This window comes from Thamnophis sirtalis, unplaced genomic scaffold (genome assembly GCF_051295495.1).
Source record: "Thamnophis sirtalis isolate CommonGarterSnake01/CBP01778 unplaced genomic scaffold, rThaSir2_p1.2 scaffold_12, whole genome shotgun sequence".
NCBI classification, from domain to species: Eukaryota; Metazoa; Chordata; class Lepidosauria; order Squamata; family Natricidae; genus Thamnophis; species Thamnophis sirtalis.
Window position 1 is genome coordinate 46,316,768 of NW_028261392.1, and position 18,059 is coordinate 46,334,826.

At 40.4% G+C, this 18,059-nt stretch overlaps 1 protein-coding gene across 2 annotated transcripts in view; it reads left to right on the forward strand.

Moving 5' to 3' along the window:
* FRMPD4 (FERM and PDZ domain containing 4) overlaps window positions 1-18,059 on the forward strand; it is a 286,717-nt gene that overhangs the window by 242,690 nt on the left and 25,968 nt on the right. For both annotated transcript variants that reach the window (XM_087726190.1, XM_087726191.1), the window contains exons 5-6: window positions 11,113-11,158; window positions 16,858-16,962. In XM_087726190.1, coding sequence (XP_087582316.1) covers window positions 11,113-11,158; window positions 16,858-16,962 — 151 coding nt within the window. The remainder of the gene's footprint in view (window positions 1-11,112; window positions 11,159-16,857; window positions 16,963-18,059) is intronic.

Below are 18,059 nucleotides of genomic sequence, written 5' to 3' on the forward strand. Positions count from 1 at the left end.
TTGGTACCACTTTTTCTTGAGTTAATGTGCCTGGTGTTTGGGGACTTTAAAAGGATGCGTGTTTCTCTCTTGCATTCTTTATATTTCGCTATCTCCTTTGTTCAGTGTATTGGTATTTCCATTGTCTGATAACTGCCAGGACGCTTTTAATGTTTTGTTACAGACGCCCATTCCAAAACGCGATATTTCACATATTTTAAAAGAATAGTCATGGCAAAGCGAGAGGTTAGTTCACTTTAAGCTCCAAAGTGGGGTTTTTCTGTTTTTGAAATGTGTTGCTGTAATCCGGTGGGGCACATCGTATTTCCCTCCACGCCTGGGCAAACCATTAAACAGCGTTTTATTGGTGTCAGCTGACAGGGTGCATTGTAAATGGTGATCGACTGCAAATGGATGAACTGTTAGGCCGGCAGTTGCTTTTCCCTTTGGGCTTGCTCAAAAACACATGATGGATTTTGGGGTTTTTTTTTGCTTGGCTTGGAATAGTGAGGCATACTTGGAAGGATGGCTGCTTCTATGCCAGAGGCAATCAGTTTGGGGGAGACTCGAGTTCACATTAAAAAGAATTAGTAATATATCGTTGCTAAGACTGGCCACCTGCAAAGGACCTCCCCAGACTTGTTTTGATGAGTGCGGGACGACTGATGGTAGTTTGCACCGGCCGCGCCTGCTCAAACTAGCCTCAAACTAGCCTCAGTCGCCCTGTGTTCAGCAAAGCAAACCCGGGGAGGTCCTTTGTGGGCGGCCAGTCTTAGCCGCTTGCACCTGGCACTACGGCTGAAGTGAAGCCCCAAAGCCCCTGCTGCCACTGGAATATCTGCTTCCACCTCCTCCTCCTCCAACAGCACTGCCGGATTTGCCACCCGACACTGCGGCTGAGGTGAAGCCGCCAAAGGTCCCACCGGCGCCCCCGCCCGTGGCAGCAGCGTCTTCCCCTTCGCTTGGAGCACCTGAGCTTGGCTCCACGTTACCCCTGCCCCCTTCTCCGCCATGCTTTTGAGGAGCCATGAGTCCGCGGGAGGGAGTGGGAGCAGGAAAAAAGGCTGCAGTGCCGGGCAGCAAATGTGGTGGTGCTGTTGGAGGAGGAGGAGGAGGAGGCAGCAGCAGTTATTCTGGTGGCGGCGGGGGCTCATCGGCATCTTCAGCGGCAGGCCTCCCCCCCCCGAATAAAGCAAAGTGGAGCAGATCCATGCAGATGACATCATCGCAACATGACTGGAGGAGGAATTCTGGGAGCTGAAGTCCACAAATCTTAAAGCTGTGCCGGGGCTTCAGCGGGGCTTTCGCACTTGCCTCACCGGCCATGAAGCTCACTGCATGTCACTGCACTGGCTGGAGGACTTTTCAATGCCCTACACCCAACAGCTGGGTGGAAAAGAAGCTTCCGATCCTCTGGCACTCAAAGAGGTGGCTGAGAGGTTTCTTTGTCAGCCAGCCACTTTCCAGCTCCGGTCAGCTTGCCATCCAATGGATGCAAGCAGAGACCAGGAGACCAGTTCAGGGGCATGGCCATACTGCCAGTCCTACCGGTTTGGAGAACCAAGCCTGATTCTTACTACCGGTTTGGCCAAACAGGTCCAAACCTGTAGGACCGGTTTGATGGCTAAGAACACTCATCACTCCAAATAACACTGTCCCATTGTTCCTCTGTCTAGGAACATGGGTTTTAGCCCAGTTTAGTCTTCAACCTTTTCTTTCTTTCTTTCTTTCTTTCTTTCTTTCTTTCTTTCTTTCTTTCTTTCTTTCTTTCCTCTCTCAATATAGCTATAGATGTAGATATATAGATTAGATATATGTATAGATATATAGATACATCCATATACCAAAAGAAGATGATCAGATGATTGGTCAAGATCTGTACTAGTTGAAGTCCCTGCAGTGTCCCCAGCGAAAGACCCATTTGGAATTTAACAGAATGTACACCTTTCAGTTATCTGTCATTATTTTTATTTAAAAGGTTTATGTTTTTTTAAAAATAAATAAGCTTCTTGTGAAATTTCTTATTGTTAAATAATCAAAAGTAACAAAACATACATTGCCTCCAGAAGTTGTGAATGCCCCAATACTGGAAGTGTTTAAGAAGTTGTTGGATAGCCATTTGTCTGAAACGGTATAGGGTTTCCTGCCTAGGCAGGGGGGTGGACTAAAAGACCTCCAAGGTCCCTTCCAACTCTGCTATTGTATTATTATTTTATACAATAGAAATATGTCAATAAAAAGAAGCCAGAGGCACTGCAAGGACAAGATTGGGGAGATCAGCTTGTTCAGTAATTATGGCACTGACCTATTCTTTGCTTTCAGTTCTCAGTGAAGGTAGATACCTACACAAAGTTCATAAAGATTCAGATTTCTTTTCAGAATGTAATTCTAAAAAAATGTAGGTTTTACCTAAATGTAGGTATTTCTTCATGTTTCATTCCTACATGGAAAAACTGGCCCATGCACATGAATCTATTTCAAATGGTACTTTGTCAAGTATTTAGCAGAGCCTGATGTAGTTTCTCCTGAAAAAAAGTATACTTTAGACCTTTAGGGCTATTGATTATCCAACATGTTGAAGATGTTTAGTAACACATTTGAGGCAGACATCAATTCATTCCATTAGTAGTAAATAGGAAAAGAGGAATTATATTTACCTGATTAGTCTTTGCTAATGCAGGAAGGGTGGATCAGAAGAAATGGAAGAGCAGTAAGTCTAAATCTTTTACTAAGAAAACCAAAATTTGGGTTGGAACAGGAAAGATGCAAATATCTGCTTCTACCTTCTAGAATTAACTCACAACTTCTAAGCTCTGATGCTGAAAGATTTGTGGGCTTAGGAACAATTTTACAGGGCAGGTATAGGTTGGGCACAACATCCATTTATCATATTCTTCTCTGGCTGTTCTCCAATTTAATTTCATGTTGCATGCCTGATAGCTTCCTTCCACTCTTCATTCCAGGTTATACTTTCTGTTGTTGCTTGCTTCCGTTTCTCTCACATATTCTCATTCACATCTTCCCTTTTCAATCAAATTTTCTAATTGCTAATCCTATGAGGCGCAGTGACTCATTGGCTTAATGATGCTGGAGATGGTTGTTGCTCCAATGGTTTGTGGCATGGCAAGCTGAGCTCCTGTCACTAGGGTGGGTAGCTTCTGCCCATCTAGCAGTTTGAAAGCATGTTATATGCAAGTAATTAAATAGATACCACTTCGGTGGGAAGACAAACCAGCACTTCATGCAGACAGTTAGAACCCTGCCAGTGCTGGACCTTCCCTGATGCAGTGCATGTTTGCGAGGTGACTCTGGTGTAGGGAGAAGGCCCCATATGACGTTGCAGGATGCCATTTGTCTTTCTTTCTGGTACACGCCCCTTGTGGAAAGTGTGTGAGCGTGAACCGAATGGGCTAACAGTCTTAGGCAGCCAAAATTAACATTGTAGTCTCATGGTGACTGTAACATCGCCATATGCTAAATACATAATATTTGCTAATCCTCTCTTCTTTCTCACCTGACCAGCTTTACTTATTTTATTACCATCTTACTTTCTCTGTTTCTTCCTCTCCTACATAAAAGTAGGAGTATCTTTGTGCTTATTGCATCTATATACATGACCAAGAATATTCATGATAATGTTTGGTGTTTATAAAAAAAATTGGTATGCATTTTTAATGTAGCTGGAGGATCACTTAATGTCCATCTTATTTTAAGTAAGGATTAAAGTGAATCATTATTGTTAATTTATATTTAACATTTGTTTGGAAAATGGCCTCTAGTGTATACTCCAGAGGTGGGTTCCGACCTGTACGGTACGGCACACCAGAAGAGTAGTGAAAATCTGGCGGACCGGGCTAGTAGTGGCCTGGCCATGCCCCTGTACTGGCGAAAGAAAGAATATCCCACTGTCCAGGAACTGTGATGCAAGGTAAGGGAAGCAAGTCTTGGGAGAGACCTTCCCTCCTCCTTCAGAGAGCCTGTGTGGGGAGAGAGGTGGCAGCTTGGTTTGAACACGGGCGGGTGGGCAGTTTAATGGCCAATGCCTCCCTCACTCGTTCGGGCAGGCAGAGAAAGAAAAGAGGCACGCAATAGCCGAGGGCGAAAGCGCTCCTCTTCGCTGTTGGTGGCGGGGGTGCTTTATCGTGCACAGGTCATAAAAGAGCCATAGTTTTCCACCCCTAATCTAAAGATTGGTTTTAGTTGCAACTGACAAGCTTAGGTAAACAAATCATAAGCCTGTTATCTTTGTTATGAACCAAGTTCTCATAAAAAGCTATTTACTTTTTATTGTTAATTCCAAAATATTAATGTAAAAGTCAATATCCCAAAATTACCTGGACCTTTAATCCATTTGTAGATCTCTTAAATCAAAATCCTATTTAGCTTTTGCTGTTTATTTCAAATTCTTTGTTCCTAAGTTTATAATTAATTGTTTTTTATTCAGAGTTGAAGTTACTCACCCAGCAGATTTTCAAACTTGACATTCTGAAGGATTCTAATAGTTTTTAAAAGATTAATAGGCAATTTCTGTAGTGATTAGAAGGTTTGCTTGCCTACCTGTCCTTTACTAGGTTCTACCACATTTGAGAGCAAGATGGCTAATCCCTTCATCTCCTAGCATTCAAATCCATGGAAGACCTCTCTGTAGCCTCCTTGTAAGGAGCAGCCACCAGGAGTACAAGTGGGTGATGCCCCATCTTCTTATCTAGAGATGTTTCTGAAGAACGGGTCTACTCATGGGAATTTTGATCTTTGCCATGGCTCTGTTTTCATGAGACAGTCTTCAGTTCATCACACCTTCTCCAGAAGTCAATAAGTAAAATTTCATGATGATGGTGGTACAGATATACTCATAGTTCCTTTTATTTTCTCACAGATGTTTTAACAATAAGTGTGATGTGACACTATTGTAGTATTCCTATACTACTTTAGACCAATTTTGCTGGGTAAGCCAATATAGGAATAAAGAAATACACTAATGACAAGCCAAGCATTTTCCCCCATGTTATTTTAGTATGAAGATGTTAGCAAAATCTGAGATATTTGGCTTACAATAAGTTAAGTTCTAAATATTCTAAACAGCTGGCCTCTGGATTTATGTGGAAATTTCCTGAAAATGTGGTATAAATATACTTTATTGCCTTTTTCTCCTTGCAATTTCACATACAGTTGAAATTCTAAGTTTGTCTCTTTAACTGATCTTTGAATCATCTGAGAGCTATCAAGAACTACATTTGGAAATGTAGGAAGGCAGATGTAAGGACCTGCCCCAGCTAGTTCCTCAGGAAAGCAAAACTCTTCACTCCATTGAGTTGAATCAAAAGACTTTTTACTGAGAGAAAATGGTTGCAATAAAGCCAGGTGGAATCTGAAGATCTAGCACAAAGCACACATCAATTCTTCCATTTCCTCAAACCCAACCACACTGACCAGCCCACTGGCAGCCAATGTGATGCCACAAGGAAGTTTTGAGAACACTGAGATGCTAGGCAGATAACAAGTCACTCTCAGGACACAATGGCTTTGGAACTACACTGGAACCATCTGGGAGGGAATCTGCTCTGACTCCAAAGACAATCCCCCTCCCTAATTCCCAAGCGGTTACAGCAAAAATGAAAGCAGGCAAAAAATGCTAGTCAGCCTTCCACCCCACCCCACCCCCGCCGCCAAACAAAATGGCAGGACATGATGGTGGACCTGACAGCAGAACTCTTTCAAAAATTCCTAGCACACTAGAGGATATTTTTCAAATATGCTGGCAAGTGAAAAACATGCTAATTCTTGCAAAATGAGCAGCTTCCATTATGTTTCAGATCATTCTACCTTTCTATAATTTGACCGTTACAATTTATAAATATGAAATTTATGCAGTTTATAAAACTGAATCTGATACAATGAACTATGACTATGGGACATGAATTTTAAATCAAATGATGTAACATATTCTGAACTGGAAGGTTTCCATACTGCCAATACAGAAAATAAGTTAACCGCTTCCTTCATTTCATCCTTTTAAATGATCATGAATATATTCATATAATAATTAGATCCACCAATCCATGCATTGTTGCATACATTGCTAAGGTAATTTTTGATTGTTTTGATACACTTCCAGTAACTTTCAGTATAATGACTCCATGCCTCTACCCAGTGGTGGGTTTCAATTTTTTTAGAACCTATTCTGTGGGTGTGGCCTATTATGGGGGGGGTGGCTTGGCAGTCGTGACTGGGCAGGTATGACCAACTTGACATCACTCATGCACACTCAGTCACATGACCCCCCCCCCCAAGCCATGTGGCAAAAAAATTTGGGACTCCTATGGTGGGGGGAGAGAGGGTAAACCTCCCCAAAATAGACAACTGAAGGATTAAGGGCCGAAATTAGGGAGATCAGAGAAGGCAGGACAGAGAGGAATCCAGTAGAAAGCTATCACATGCTGGTGAAAGAACTTTGGGAGATCGGAGGAGGCAAGGCAGAGCGGAATCCAGTAGAACGCTATCACACTCTGGGGAAAGAACTTTGGGAGAATGGAGGAGGCACGACAGAGGGGAATCCAGTAGAAAGTTATCACACGCTGGGAAAAGAACTTTGGGAGAACGGAGGAGGCACGACAGGGGAATCCAGTAGAAAGCTACCACATTCTGGGGAAATAACTTTGGGAGATCGGAGGAGGCAAGACAGAGGAGAATCCAGGACAAAGCTATCACACTCTGGAGAAAGAACTTTGGGAGAACGGAGGAGGCATGACAGAGAGAAATCCAGTAGAAAGCTATCACACTCTGGAGAAAGAACTTTGGGAGATCGGAGGATGTATGACACAGAGGAAAATTTATTTATTTATTATTTTATTTATTTAAAGCTTTTATATGCCGCCCAATCCCAAAGGACTGAGCGGCTTACAAGAAAATATAAAAAAACATAACAACAATACAATTTAAAACAACAGTCATCCCTCATAAATTCATTCTAGTCGGGGCCGGATCTCAACAGTCAGATCAACAGCCCCAGGCCTGCCAGAACAGCCAAGTTTTTACGGCTTTCCTGAAGGCCATCAGAGTGGGCATGGTCCGGATTTCCGGGGGGAGCTGGTTTCAAAGAGTCAGAGCAACCACCGAGAAGGCTCTCCCATGAGGGGCCCCCCCAGCTGACGGCACCCAAAGGAGGCCCAATCTATGGGATCTTACTGGTCTCTGGGAGGTATATGTCAGCAGGCGGTCTCGAAGGTATCCTGGCCCTAAGCCATGCAGGACTTTAAAGGTAATAACCAACACCTTGAATTGAGTCTGGAGACCAATAGGTAGCCAGTGCAGCTCACGGAGGATAGGTGTAACGTGGGTGTACCTCGGCACACCCACTATCACCCACGTGGCCGCATTCTGAACTAACTGCAGTTTCCGAACGCTTTTCAAGGGTAGCCCCATGTAGAGCGTGTTACAATAATCCAGCCTCGAGGTGACAAGGGCATGAGTGACCGTTAGAAGCGCATCCCAATCCAAATAGGGCCACAATTGGTGCACCAGATGAACTTGGGCAAAAGCCCCCCTGGTCACAGCCGACAGATGATGTTCCAATTTCAGCTGCGAATCCAGGAGGACTCCCAAATTGTGAGCCCTCTCTGAGGGGTGTAAATTTTCTCCCCCCAGGGTTAAGGATGGACTGTCCAAACAGTCCTTCGGGGGCAACATCCAAAGCCACTCAGTCTTATCAGGATTGAGCACAAGTTTGTTCGCCCCCATCCAGACCCTAACAGCCTCCAGACATCCAAACTCCTGAGCTTGCTGCTGCTGTCTGGTGGATTGTGCCGCTGGACCTCTCCATGCTTCTCCGTTCACCACCTCCACTCCCAGGTATGGGACTTGACACTGAATTGGGCTAGGATAGTGCGGACGGGTGCGATGGAGCGGCTTCCGGACGGGTGGGGGTGAGCGAGGAGCAAAATGGCCGGGGCAGGCATTCCAGAAGTTACTTCCGGGTCCACCGGTCGAACCTCCTCTCACCAGATCGGTAAATTTCACCATCTGGTTCTCCCAATCGGGTGCGAACTGGTAGAAACCCACCACTGCCTCTACCTTAAGAACAATCCTCAGCTGAGAAGATCAAGGCAAAAAGAAACAAGATGATACACATAAATTTTTAGACTTAGCAACTGGCATCAAGATCGCTAGTCCTTGAATCCTTTGTGATTCAAGCCTTGAACCAGAGAAATGCTGCACCAGTGGTAGGTTGCAGGCGGTACACCCGTACAGGCATACCGGAGCCAGCCCAGAGCACTGGATACCATTCCGGTATGGTGCTCCGGAGGGCCCACCCACCCGCCCTCACTTCTTACCGTCCTTTTACATCTTCAGCGCTTCCACGCACAGCATGTAGAGCGCCTGGTTTTCTTTTCCCTATAAATAGAAAATAATATTAGAGACATGTACTATCCTGGTACATTTCTTGGGTGGAAATGTAGAAAGGCAGCTATATTCTGTAGAACTATTATTACAATTGTTCTTTGCATCCTATTAATTTTTGCAGAATTGTTTAAAAGAAGGAAGGAATGCAGAGATAAATGGAGTTTTAAGACTGATAACTTGCAAATACCATTAGTTCTCCCTTGCTTCAGTTGGATTATTCATTAATAATTGTTTCAAAATTCACATTCATTTTGCCTGATCCAGGCATGGTGATATGTTTTTGCAACAGATCAGCACAGCATGCAAATTAATTGCTTTTCACTCAGCCAGACAATAACTCTCAGAAGTAGACAGTTAATTGCATTGGACATTGGGGGTTCATCACAGTCAAGTGGCAACTAACCTTTTCCCAATTTATAAAAATAAAACATCCCATCAGTGTAATAAAACAAATATTGTCTTTGAAAAAGTTATGTGCCAAATAAAAATGCATTTATCCACATGTTTCTTAAATCACTTGATAATATGAAACACTTCCAAATTGTAGTTTTACTGCTTTATTGCTGTTTCTCATTGGACTGTCATATATCCAATTTATTTAAAAATGTCTGGATACATTCATATGTCATTTTTTTAAATAGCCAAATTTATACTACTCGGTATGACATAAACATGGAAAATTAAACTTGTTGAATAAATACACTTTTGAGTATTTCATAGTTAATATTATAAATAAGTTTGGCAAACACCTGAACTGGCGTCTATAATCTGAGAATGTTAATAGATGTATGTGTTTTGTATTTTAACAGTACATTTCTATCTAAATAAGTGGCTCTATGTTGAAAAAATTGCATCAGTGAAATTCAGTAGCTTACATGATGCTTACAGTATAACACTGTACATTACAACTATTTATTTGGACTTAATTCAGTAAAATATTAACTCTTATTATTTTTAGCACTGATCATTTATATTTTTAATTATGAAGCAAGGATATTACCAAGGATATTACCATAAATTCATCCATTTTAATGTATTGGCTATAGGATGTGCAGCAAGCATATGAAATTGCACATGATGAAGCCTAAAATACAGACATGTTTTATCTATTCATTCTTTTCTTCTCTCTGGATTTGTTACTGATTTGCTCAGATTGTTCCATTCAGAAGATTTTAAGCAGTTTACAAAACTGTTTTCAATAGTAGGGTTAAAAAACTCAACTACAGTTAGAAGACTTCACATATAACTGCTCCCATATATCACATTACACATCACCAAAGGCTTTCTAGAACAGCTATGTTTACAAGGCTTTTCATAAAAATAACAGGGAGCCAAGCCAGTGGTGTGTTGCGGGCGATACGCCCTGATACGGGCATACCAGTGTGTGCTGGGACCAGTAGGCACCGTTCCGGTACAGTGCTTTGGAGAGCCCACCTGTCCGCTCATGTTCCTGAGCTGTATTTGACCCAACTGGGCCATATGCGCATGCTCACGCAACATACGGCGCCTGCGTGACATTCCATCGAGCAGCTGGAGTGTCACAGGTGGTGGGTGTGCATGCATGCACAGTGCATGTGCATGTGGTGGGTGCCCAGCCCCATAACAGCGTACTGGTTGTGACGGGATCCGGAACCCACCATGGGCCAACCATATACCGAGAGAGGTTTTTCAGAGGAAAGGGACTATCACTGATTGAGCAAAAGCAAGGTCCCTAAAAATGACATCCCTTCAGTGGCAGAACTCTACATAAATCTTTGTGATTTCCCAGATAGTCAGACCCAGGACCAAACCCAAGCCTTGACTTCTGACCATTACCACTCACTGCAAGCAATGACCACTCCATTCAAGAATGAAGAGATCTACTGCAGCACAATGCCCCCATTCCTAATCCTTGTTTGCAAAGAAGGCATGATGAATGGTACTGAATGCAGCTGAATTATTCAGTACCAGGAAGAGTCACTCTTGTGTAGTTGACCTTGGTGAAACCTGGATATAAAATTTCATATACAGGTGTCACCAAGATCATCTACAAGAGTGAGATACACAGTTTCCATCCATAGTAGATCTGAATTCTGATTGAAATGGTTCCAGACAATCCACTTTCTCCTTAACTGTAATCCCAGGATCAGCAACCTTCTCTAAAAAAAGAACATATGATAACAAATGAAAAATTATTCAGAATAGCCAGAATGAGGGAGGCTTTTTGATAATTAAGCATACTCTCACTTCTTTAAAGTCAGTGGAAGCCTCATTCTCATTAACAATTATCTGTACACTGCTGTCTGTCAGATCGTTACAGGCAAAGAATTAAAATGTACAGATGATATAGCTAAGACTGTCTAATTCCTTAGGAACTGTAAGCTCAAACCGACTCAAAATAACCTTGCAAGATAAACTCTATGGAATGCACACGAGTGGTCCCTAGCTAATGGTATTTCATGTAATACATGGGATGTCTCAACCCTACTTTATGCATTTGCCTTAAGTAAATTCACTGAAGCCAATTAAGGATGAAGGGGATATTTACTTGATCAGCATTACTCTCATTCTGACTAACAAATTAGCTCCCTGTTTTAAAGGGGGGTGGGTTTTCAATGAAATGTGTATTTTCAAAACTCTTGTGCTGCAATAAACATGCCATTGTGAAATAGCAATTTTCTTATCTAAAAATAAAATGATGTTATCTCAAGAACATGAAATACAAATAATCATTCTCATCTCTTTTATTTACAGGAGCTGCAAAGAATCAATCCTCCTTACTGTTATTCAGCCTTACCCTGTAAGTAGCAGTATTTAAAAAAAAATGTTTCCAAGCAACGTTTACTGCTTTTCTCTTCTTATTCTTGCTTTTCCTAATCTGCATAATCAAGAGCACTAGTGAAATATGAACTGTATTTTCTAAAATAAATCAAATAACAATATGCAAAAGTGGAACAGTATATTAGTAATTGAAAAACATTTTCCAACATGCATGAACATTAAAGACAAAGAGACTGAATATTGTTCAGTTTTTTTAAATTGTCAAAGTTATAAATCAGTATTTCCTCTTTTTGTTTCAATTATTATAATTCTAATATTATATATATTTATATATAGAGAGAGAAACCTTTATTCTTTCTATTTGATTTTAAAGTGTAATATTTTTTGAGAGCAATAGGGTATTTATTCCTTCTGAGCTAGCTCCAGGAGACTAAAATCCTAGCTAAACATTTAATAAGAAATATTGGAAAGCCAAAGTGACATGGCAATTAGTGGTGAGGACTGTTTATCTGCAGGCGTGTGGTCCACAACTTAGAAGATTTTTATTCCACTATTTATATAAAATAATTTTAAATAGTTCTGCCCCTCTTAAAAAAGCATGGAATGGAGGCTTGTACGAGAATTGTAGCAAGCTAAATGTCTGGATATGTATCACCTTCGATTTTCAAAACATTAGATCTGCCCAAGCTGCAATACAGTGACATCCTTAGGTGCTGTGTCATTTCTGATCATGAAATGAAATGTTGGATTTGTCTTGAACTCTCTAGCTTTACTGTATTTAAGTGCTGAGCATATTTTTTCATGTGGAAATTTAACTACACTATGAAAAAAGAGTAATTTTAATATTATAAGGAAAATATCAAAAGCAACTTGGACCACAGACCTGATTATGTAAAATTTTCCAGAGTGAGTTATATCATACCTGGCTAGTCTACCTTTATCACATTAATTAAATATAAACATTCTTCTGTACAGGTAACTAAGACCAGTAGGAGGAAATAAATCATATATGCATTGAATTACTGTGAAAGCATACATCTAGCTTGGTTGTGACTTACAATACAATACAATACAATACAATACAATAGCAGAGTTGGAAAAGACCTTGGAGGTCTTCTAGTCCAACCCCCTGCCTAGGCGGAAAATCCTATACCGTTTCAGACAAATCACTATCCAACATCTTCTTAAAGACTTCAAGTGTTGGGGCATTCACAACTTCTGGAGGCAAGCTGTTCCACTGATTAATTGTTCTAACTGTCAGGAAATTTCTCCTCAGTTCTAAGTTGCTTCTCTCATTGATTAGTTTCCACCCATTGCTTCTTGTTCTACCCTCAGGTGCCTTGAAAAATAGTTTGACTCCCTCTTCTTTGTGGCAACCACTGAGATATTGAAACTCTGCTATCATGTCTCCCCTAGTCCTTCTTTCTATTAAACTAGACATACCCAGTTTCTGCAACCGTTCTTCATATTTTTTAGTCTCCAGTCCCCTAATCATCTTTGTTGCTCTTCTCTGCACTCTTTCTAGAGTCTCCACATCTTTTCTACATCGTGGTGATCAAAACTGAATGCAGTATTCTAAGTGTGGCCTTACCAAGGCATTATAAAATGGTATTAACACTTCACGTGATCTTGATTCTATCCCTCTGTTTATTCAGCCTAGAACTGTGTTGACTTTTTTGGCAGCTGCTGTACATTGCTGGCTCATGTTTAAATGGTTGTCCTCTAGGACTCCAAGATCCCTTTCACAGTTACTACTATTGAGCAAGGTACCACCTATACCTGTGCATTTCGTTTTTGTTGCCTATATGTAGAACTCTTTTCACCATTGAATTTCATTTTATTAGATAGTGCCCAATGTTCAAGTTTGTCAAGATCCTTCTGTATCTTTAGCCTATCTTCTGGAGTGTTGGCTATTCCTGCCCGCTTGGTGTCATCTGCAAATTTGATGAGTTCCCCATTTATTCCCTCATCCAAATCATTGATGAAGAAGTTGAAGAATATTGGGCCAAAACAGAGCCTTGGGGTACTTCACTGCATACTTTCCTCCATGAAGAGTGCGGTTGGTCAGCCAGTTACGAATCCATGATGCTGTCTAACCCACATTCTTCTACTTTATCTAGTAGTAGGTTATGGTCTACCTTATCAAATGCCTTACCTTATCAAGTAAACTATATCGACGGCATTCCTCTGGTCCACTAATTTTGTCACATTATCAAAGAATGCAATAAGATTAGTCTGGCATGATCTGTTTTTGACAAACCCATGTTGGCTTTTGGCCATTACTTTGTTTGCTTCTAGGTGTTCGCTAATTCGTTGCTTGATTATCTTTTCCTGAATCTTTCCTGGTATTGAGGTCAGGCTGATAGATCTGTAGTTTCCTGAATCTGTTTTTTCCCCTTTTTTGAAGATGGGAACCACATCAGCCCTTTTCCAGTTCTCTGGTAGTTCCCCAGTGCTCCAGGATCTTTGAAAGATATAATTCAGAGGTTCTGAGATCTCGTCTGCCAGTTCCTTCAGAACCCTGGGGTGTAATCCATCCAGTCCTGGTGATTTGAACTCGTCTAGGGTAGACAGGTGCTCACTTACCATTTTCTTCCCTATTTTAAATTGTGTTCCTAATCTGATTTTTGTGGTGCTGTTTTTGATAGGTTGGACTGTTTTATCCCTTTGTGTAAAGACAGATGCAAAACATGAGTTAAATAGTTCTGTTTTCTCCCTGTTGCTTGTCACCTTCTTGCCACTTTCTCCCAGCAATGGACCAATTGTTTCCTTAACTTTGTTCTTGTTTTTAACATGTTGGAAGAAGCTTTTTTTGTTATTTTTTACTTTTGTGGCAAGCCTTTCTTCATTGTGAGCTTTAGCTTTCCTCACTTCATCTTTACTCACTTCTTGGACTCTATCAGCATTTGATTTGCTCTTCTCAGTGATGGAGTGCTTATTTGTCCAAGTTAGGTTGGGAAATCCTATAGAGCAGTGATGGCTAACCTTTTTTGGATCGTGTGCCAAAAGTTGGTGGAAGCGCAGGGGGGGTAGTGCGCGGGCATGCCCACATCCATAATGCTATGTGTGAGACCCCTGCGTACATGCTCATGAGACCCCCGCCCTCCCCCCCTGCTTTTGGCATACAATGGACCCGTTTTTCACCCTCCCCAGGCTCCAGAAGCTTTCTAGGAGCCTGGGGAGGACGAAAATAGCCTCTCCCGCCCCACTGCAGGCTTCAGTGAAGCCTTCAGAGAGTGAAAAATGGGCAAAAAAGAAGGCCGAAGTCAGGTGGAGCTGACAGGGCAACACCTGGCGTGCCCTAACAAATTGCTCCGCATGCCACCTGTGGCAAGCGTGCAATAGGTTCGCCATCACAGCTATAGAGCTTCTACTTTTCAGTTTCTGGTTTTTGTGATACAGCTAGGAGAGTGTGAGTATTCTGTTTTGTTTTGTTTTAATATGAGGGTTTAAAAAAAAATAATCACAATTTTCTTCAAATATGACATAGAAGGAACTTTAAGGTTCCCTCTCCCCACCACAAGGTAAGAAATAAAAGATAGTAAAAGGAAGTAGAAGACTAATCAGTTCTTCTGTATATTGGTTTTATGTATATTGGTCATGATTAAGCAAACTATGGTAGATTAATATTTTGGTAGTATGAAGTTTATATACGATGCATAAAAGTATAAGTTCCTCACAGTAGTTTAATTAGCTATATACTGCTTTTACTTGGCATGTTCATATTGTATTGACAGTTTGCTTCCATGCTAGAGAAAGGCATCATAGATCAGTGCAGAAGTATTTTTTTCTAACATGGGTAGGCTATTCATGCTTTTGTTTTATTTTTGCTCATAAAAAACAAATCATTATGCTGTTTTATTATATACCATCTTTATAGGCTGTATCAATACTCTAGTTTTCTTGATAAATATATTGCAAAAATAAATACTTTCTGCTTAGTTCATTAATAGCAAAGGATTTTAGCCAGACTATATTATTCTTAAAAAATTAGTCATTTATAAATTTATAGTTACTCTTATACTCACATTGTAGATATGAAGAAATGAACATTTTAATTAAAATTAAAGCAATTGAGAAAATTGCTCTCACAAATCCATTTGGCTTTTATGACTGATATTATTTAATCTGAACATATGAACAGTTGAACATTAAAGAAAACATTACATGTTTATGAGGTTAGCGTTAGAATGTAATCAACAATTATATACCTTGTGTCTATACAGAGGCACCAAAGATCTCCAGGAATGGAGATAAATCTGTCTTGTGAACCTATTTCAACTATGTTTTTAAAAGTATGCTAGCAAGTACAGGTAGTCCTCGACTTATGAGGAACATTTCTGTTGCTAAGTGAAACATTTAAGTAGGTTTTGCCCATTTTATAATCTTTCTTGCCACAGTTGTTAAGTGAATCACTGCAGTTGCTAAGCTAGTAACACGGTTGTTAAGTGAATCTGCCTCTCACATTGACTTTGCTTGTAGGAAGCTCCGTGGCACACTGCAGCTGTCATAAATAAGAGTCAGTTGCCAAGCTTCCAAATTTTGAACATATGACCATGGGGATGCTGCAACGGTCATAAGTGTGAAAATGGTCATAAGTCACTTTCAGTGTTGTTGTAACTTAGAACAGTCATTAAATGTACTGTTGTAAGTTGAGGACTATCTGTACTACTATAACCGTTTATTCTACTAACATGTTAGGTGCAATCCTTTATATTTTTAACTTATTTATATGTTTAAAGAATTATCTATCTAGTAATTTTGTTAATTTTAATTGCAATTCAGACAAACGTCTATGTATTTTTTAAACATTTACTATGGGAAGTGCCTATGCAAATGATTTTCATTCTAGCATTGACGTGAGAGTTCCAAGTGACTGGTTGCCAGTCAGGAATTATTATTGCAGAAAGACATTAACTCATGATTCCCAACTTTCATTGGCATCACATGCCCAGGACCACATTCCAAAAGTGGGTGAGGCTGGGATTCCAATTTGAGAGAGAAGCTTTTTAAGAGCTGAGTTGGTGCCTTAAGCTCCCATAAATCCTGTGTGTCCAGTGGTGGGTTCCAGATTCGGTTCCAACCGGTACAGTTGGAACGGCCCCAGCGTCACCCACATGCACGCATGTGGCGCACGCGCACACATGCGGCACGCGCATGCGTTGTAGCATCAAATGATGCTTCCGCAAGCTTCCGCGACGCTCCAGCTGTTCAGCAGAGCATCGTACAGGTGCTGTACGCGCTGTGTGAGGAAGCGGCGATAGCTTTAAAACAGGGTAAGGCGCGTGGGCGGGCGGGTGGGCCCTCGGGAGCACCGTACCAGAACGGTACCCAATGCTCCGGGCAGACTCCAGTACACCTGTACTGGGGCCTACTGCCTGCAACCCACCACTGGTCCATAGGCTGTATTTTTTCATTTCTAATTGATATTGTGGAAAATATACACTGACTTCCAACATATTTGTTTGTACAGATTTGATAACAAAAGAAACAGATTGGCAACATCAGGTTTTATATTTGTATTTATTTATATCCCATATTTTGAAGAGGACAACATGAATTGTTTTTACTCCCCTTCTTCACATAATAGCACACTGAAAAGCATTAAGGTCTATGGTAAAAATGAGCCAAGTATTTTTATTAGCTTTACTGTACAAAAGGTTGAGAGTTAAGTACCAATCAAATGATCTCTTTCTTTTCTCGTACCTCTTTTTCCAGTCTCCTAAGTCAGCATTTATCAGTGCTGCCAAAAAGGCCAGGTTGAAGTCCAATCCTGTCAAAGTTCGATTCTCAGAAGAGGTCATTGTTAATGGCCAAGTTTCAGTAAGTGCAATTTTAAGCCCTTTTTTAACTAGGTAAAATGGGATTAATTCTTTCATTTTACAAAATTTTAAGTTTCATGCATGCATGAGCAATATATTTATTACTGGTGTGAAAGTCACGCTGCACAAACATAAAAGACACAAAGACATTCAAACGTGTAAAATCAGAAACAAGATACAATCACCACTACCTTTGTGTATCTTTTAGACTGTTTGCTTAAATGAACCTAATATTAAATCACACACATTTAATGTGAACCTGTTATATACTGGAGAGTTAATCACTATGATCATTGTTTGTATGAAGTGCAATTTTTTAAATATATTATTTTACAACATGTGTGGTCATTGCATTTTGAAAAAAAAAGCAAATTAAAAATTGAATTATCATTTATTATTTCAAAAATTGTCAAGGGACTGTTGAGACACGCAACATCTTCAGGGTGGATTTTCTGGAGTAATAAAATATTTCAGAAAGTACAGGAGAAAGGTGGTTTTTTTTCTGAGACATTTTAATAATTTAAAGAAATGCGTTATGAAACCAAGGGCACAATGAAGTGTTTAGTTCTTGGCAAAGTAAACAGCAGCTCAGTATGAATAATTCATAAGAATCATTGACTGGTACAGGAATTTATACATGCTTTGTTTGAAAGAATGCCATTTCAGTTCTGGTATCTTTGGATTTCAACTCCTCGATTTTGCCCTTGTGTTCACTCCTGTGAAAAATACAAATACATTAATGATTCCTCTTCTCTTGCTTCTCACTGAACGGGTTTTTGCAATTTAAAAGAGAGAGAAAGTTGGCATGCTGGATCATTGCAATGTCTGGACCGCCTGGAGTTATTGTCACTGGTGAACTTGGAATATTCAGAGGGATAGAACAGCATGTCAATTGCAAATATTTGGGATTTTTCATTTTCTTTTTTTAACTCCATGATACATGGTTTCTATTTTAAAAACTGTTTCTTATAGGGATACTGTTTCTGAAGTAAATCCAGGTTTATGAAAACAAATTCCATCCCAAGGTTCAAGCTCACAAATTAATTAAAGAGTAGAGTAATCAGGGTATTAGAATTTTATCATCTTGACGAATAGTTT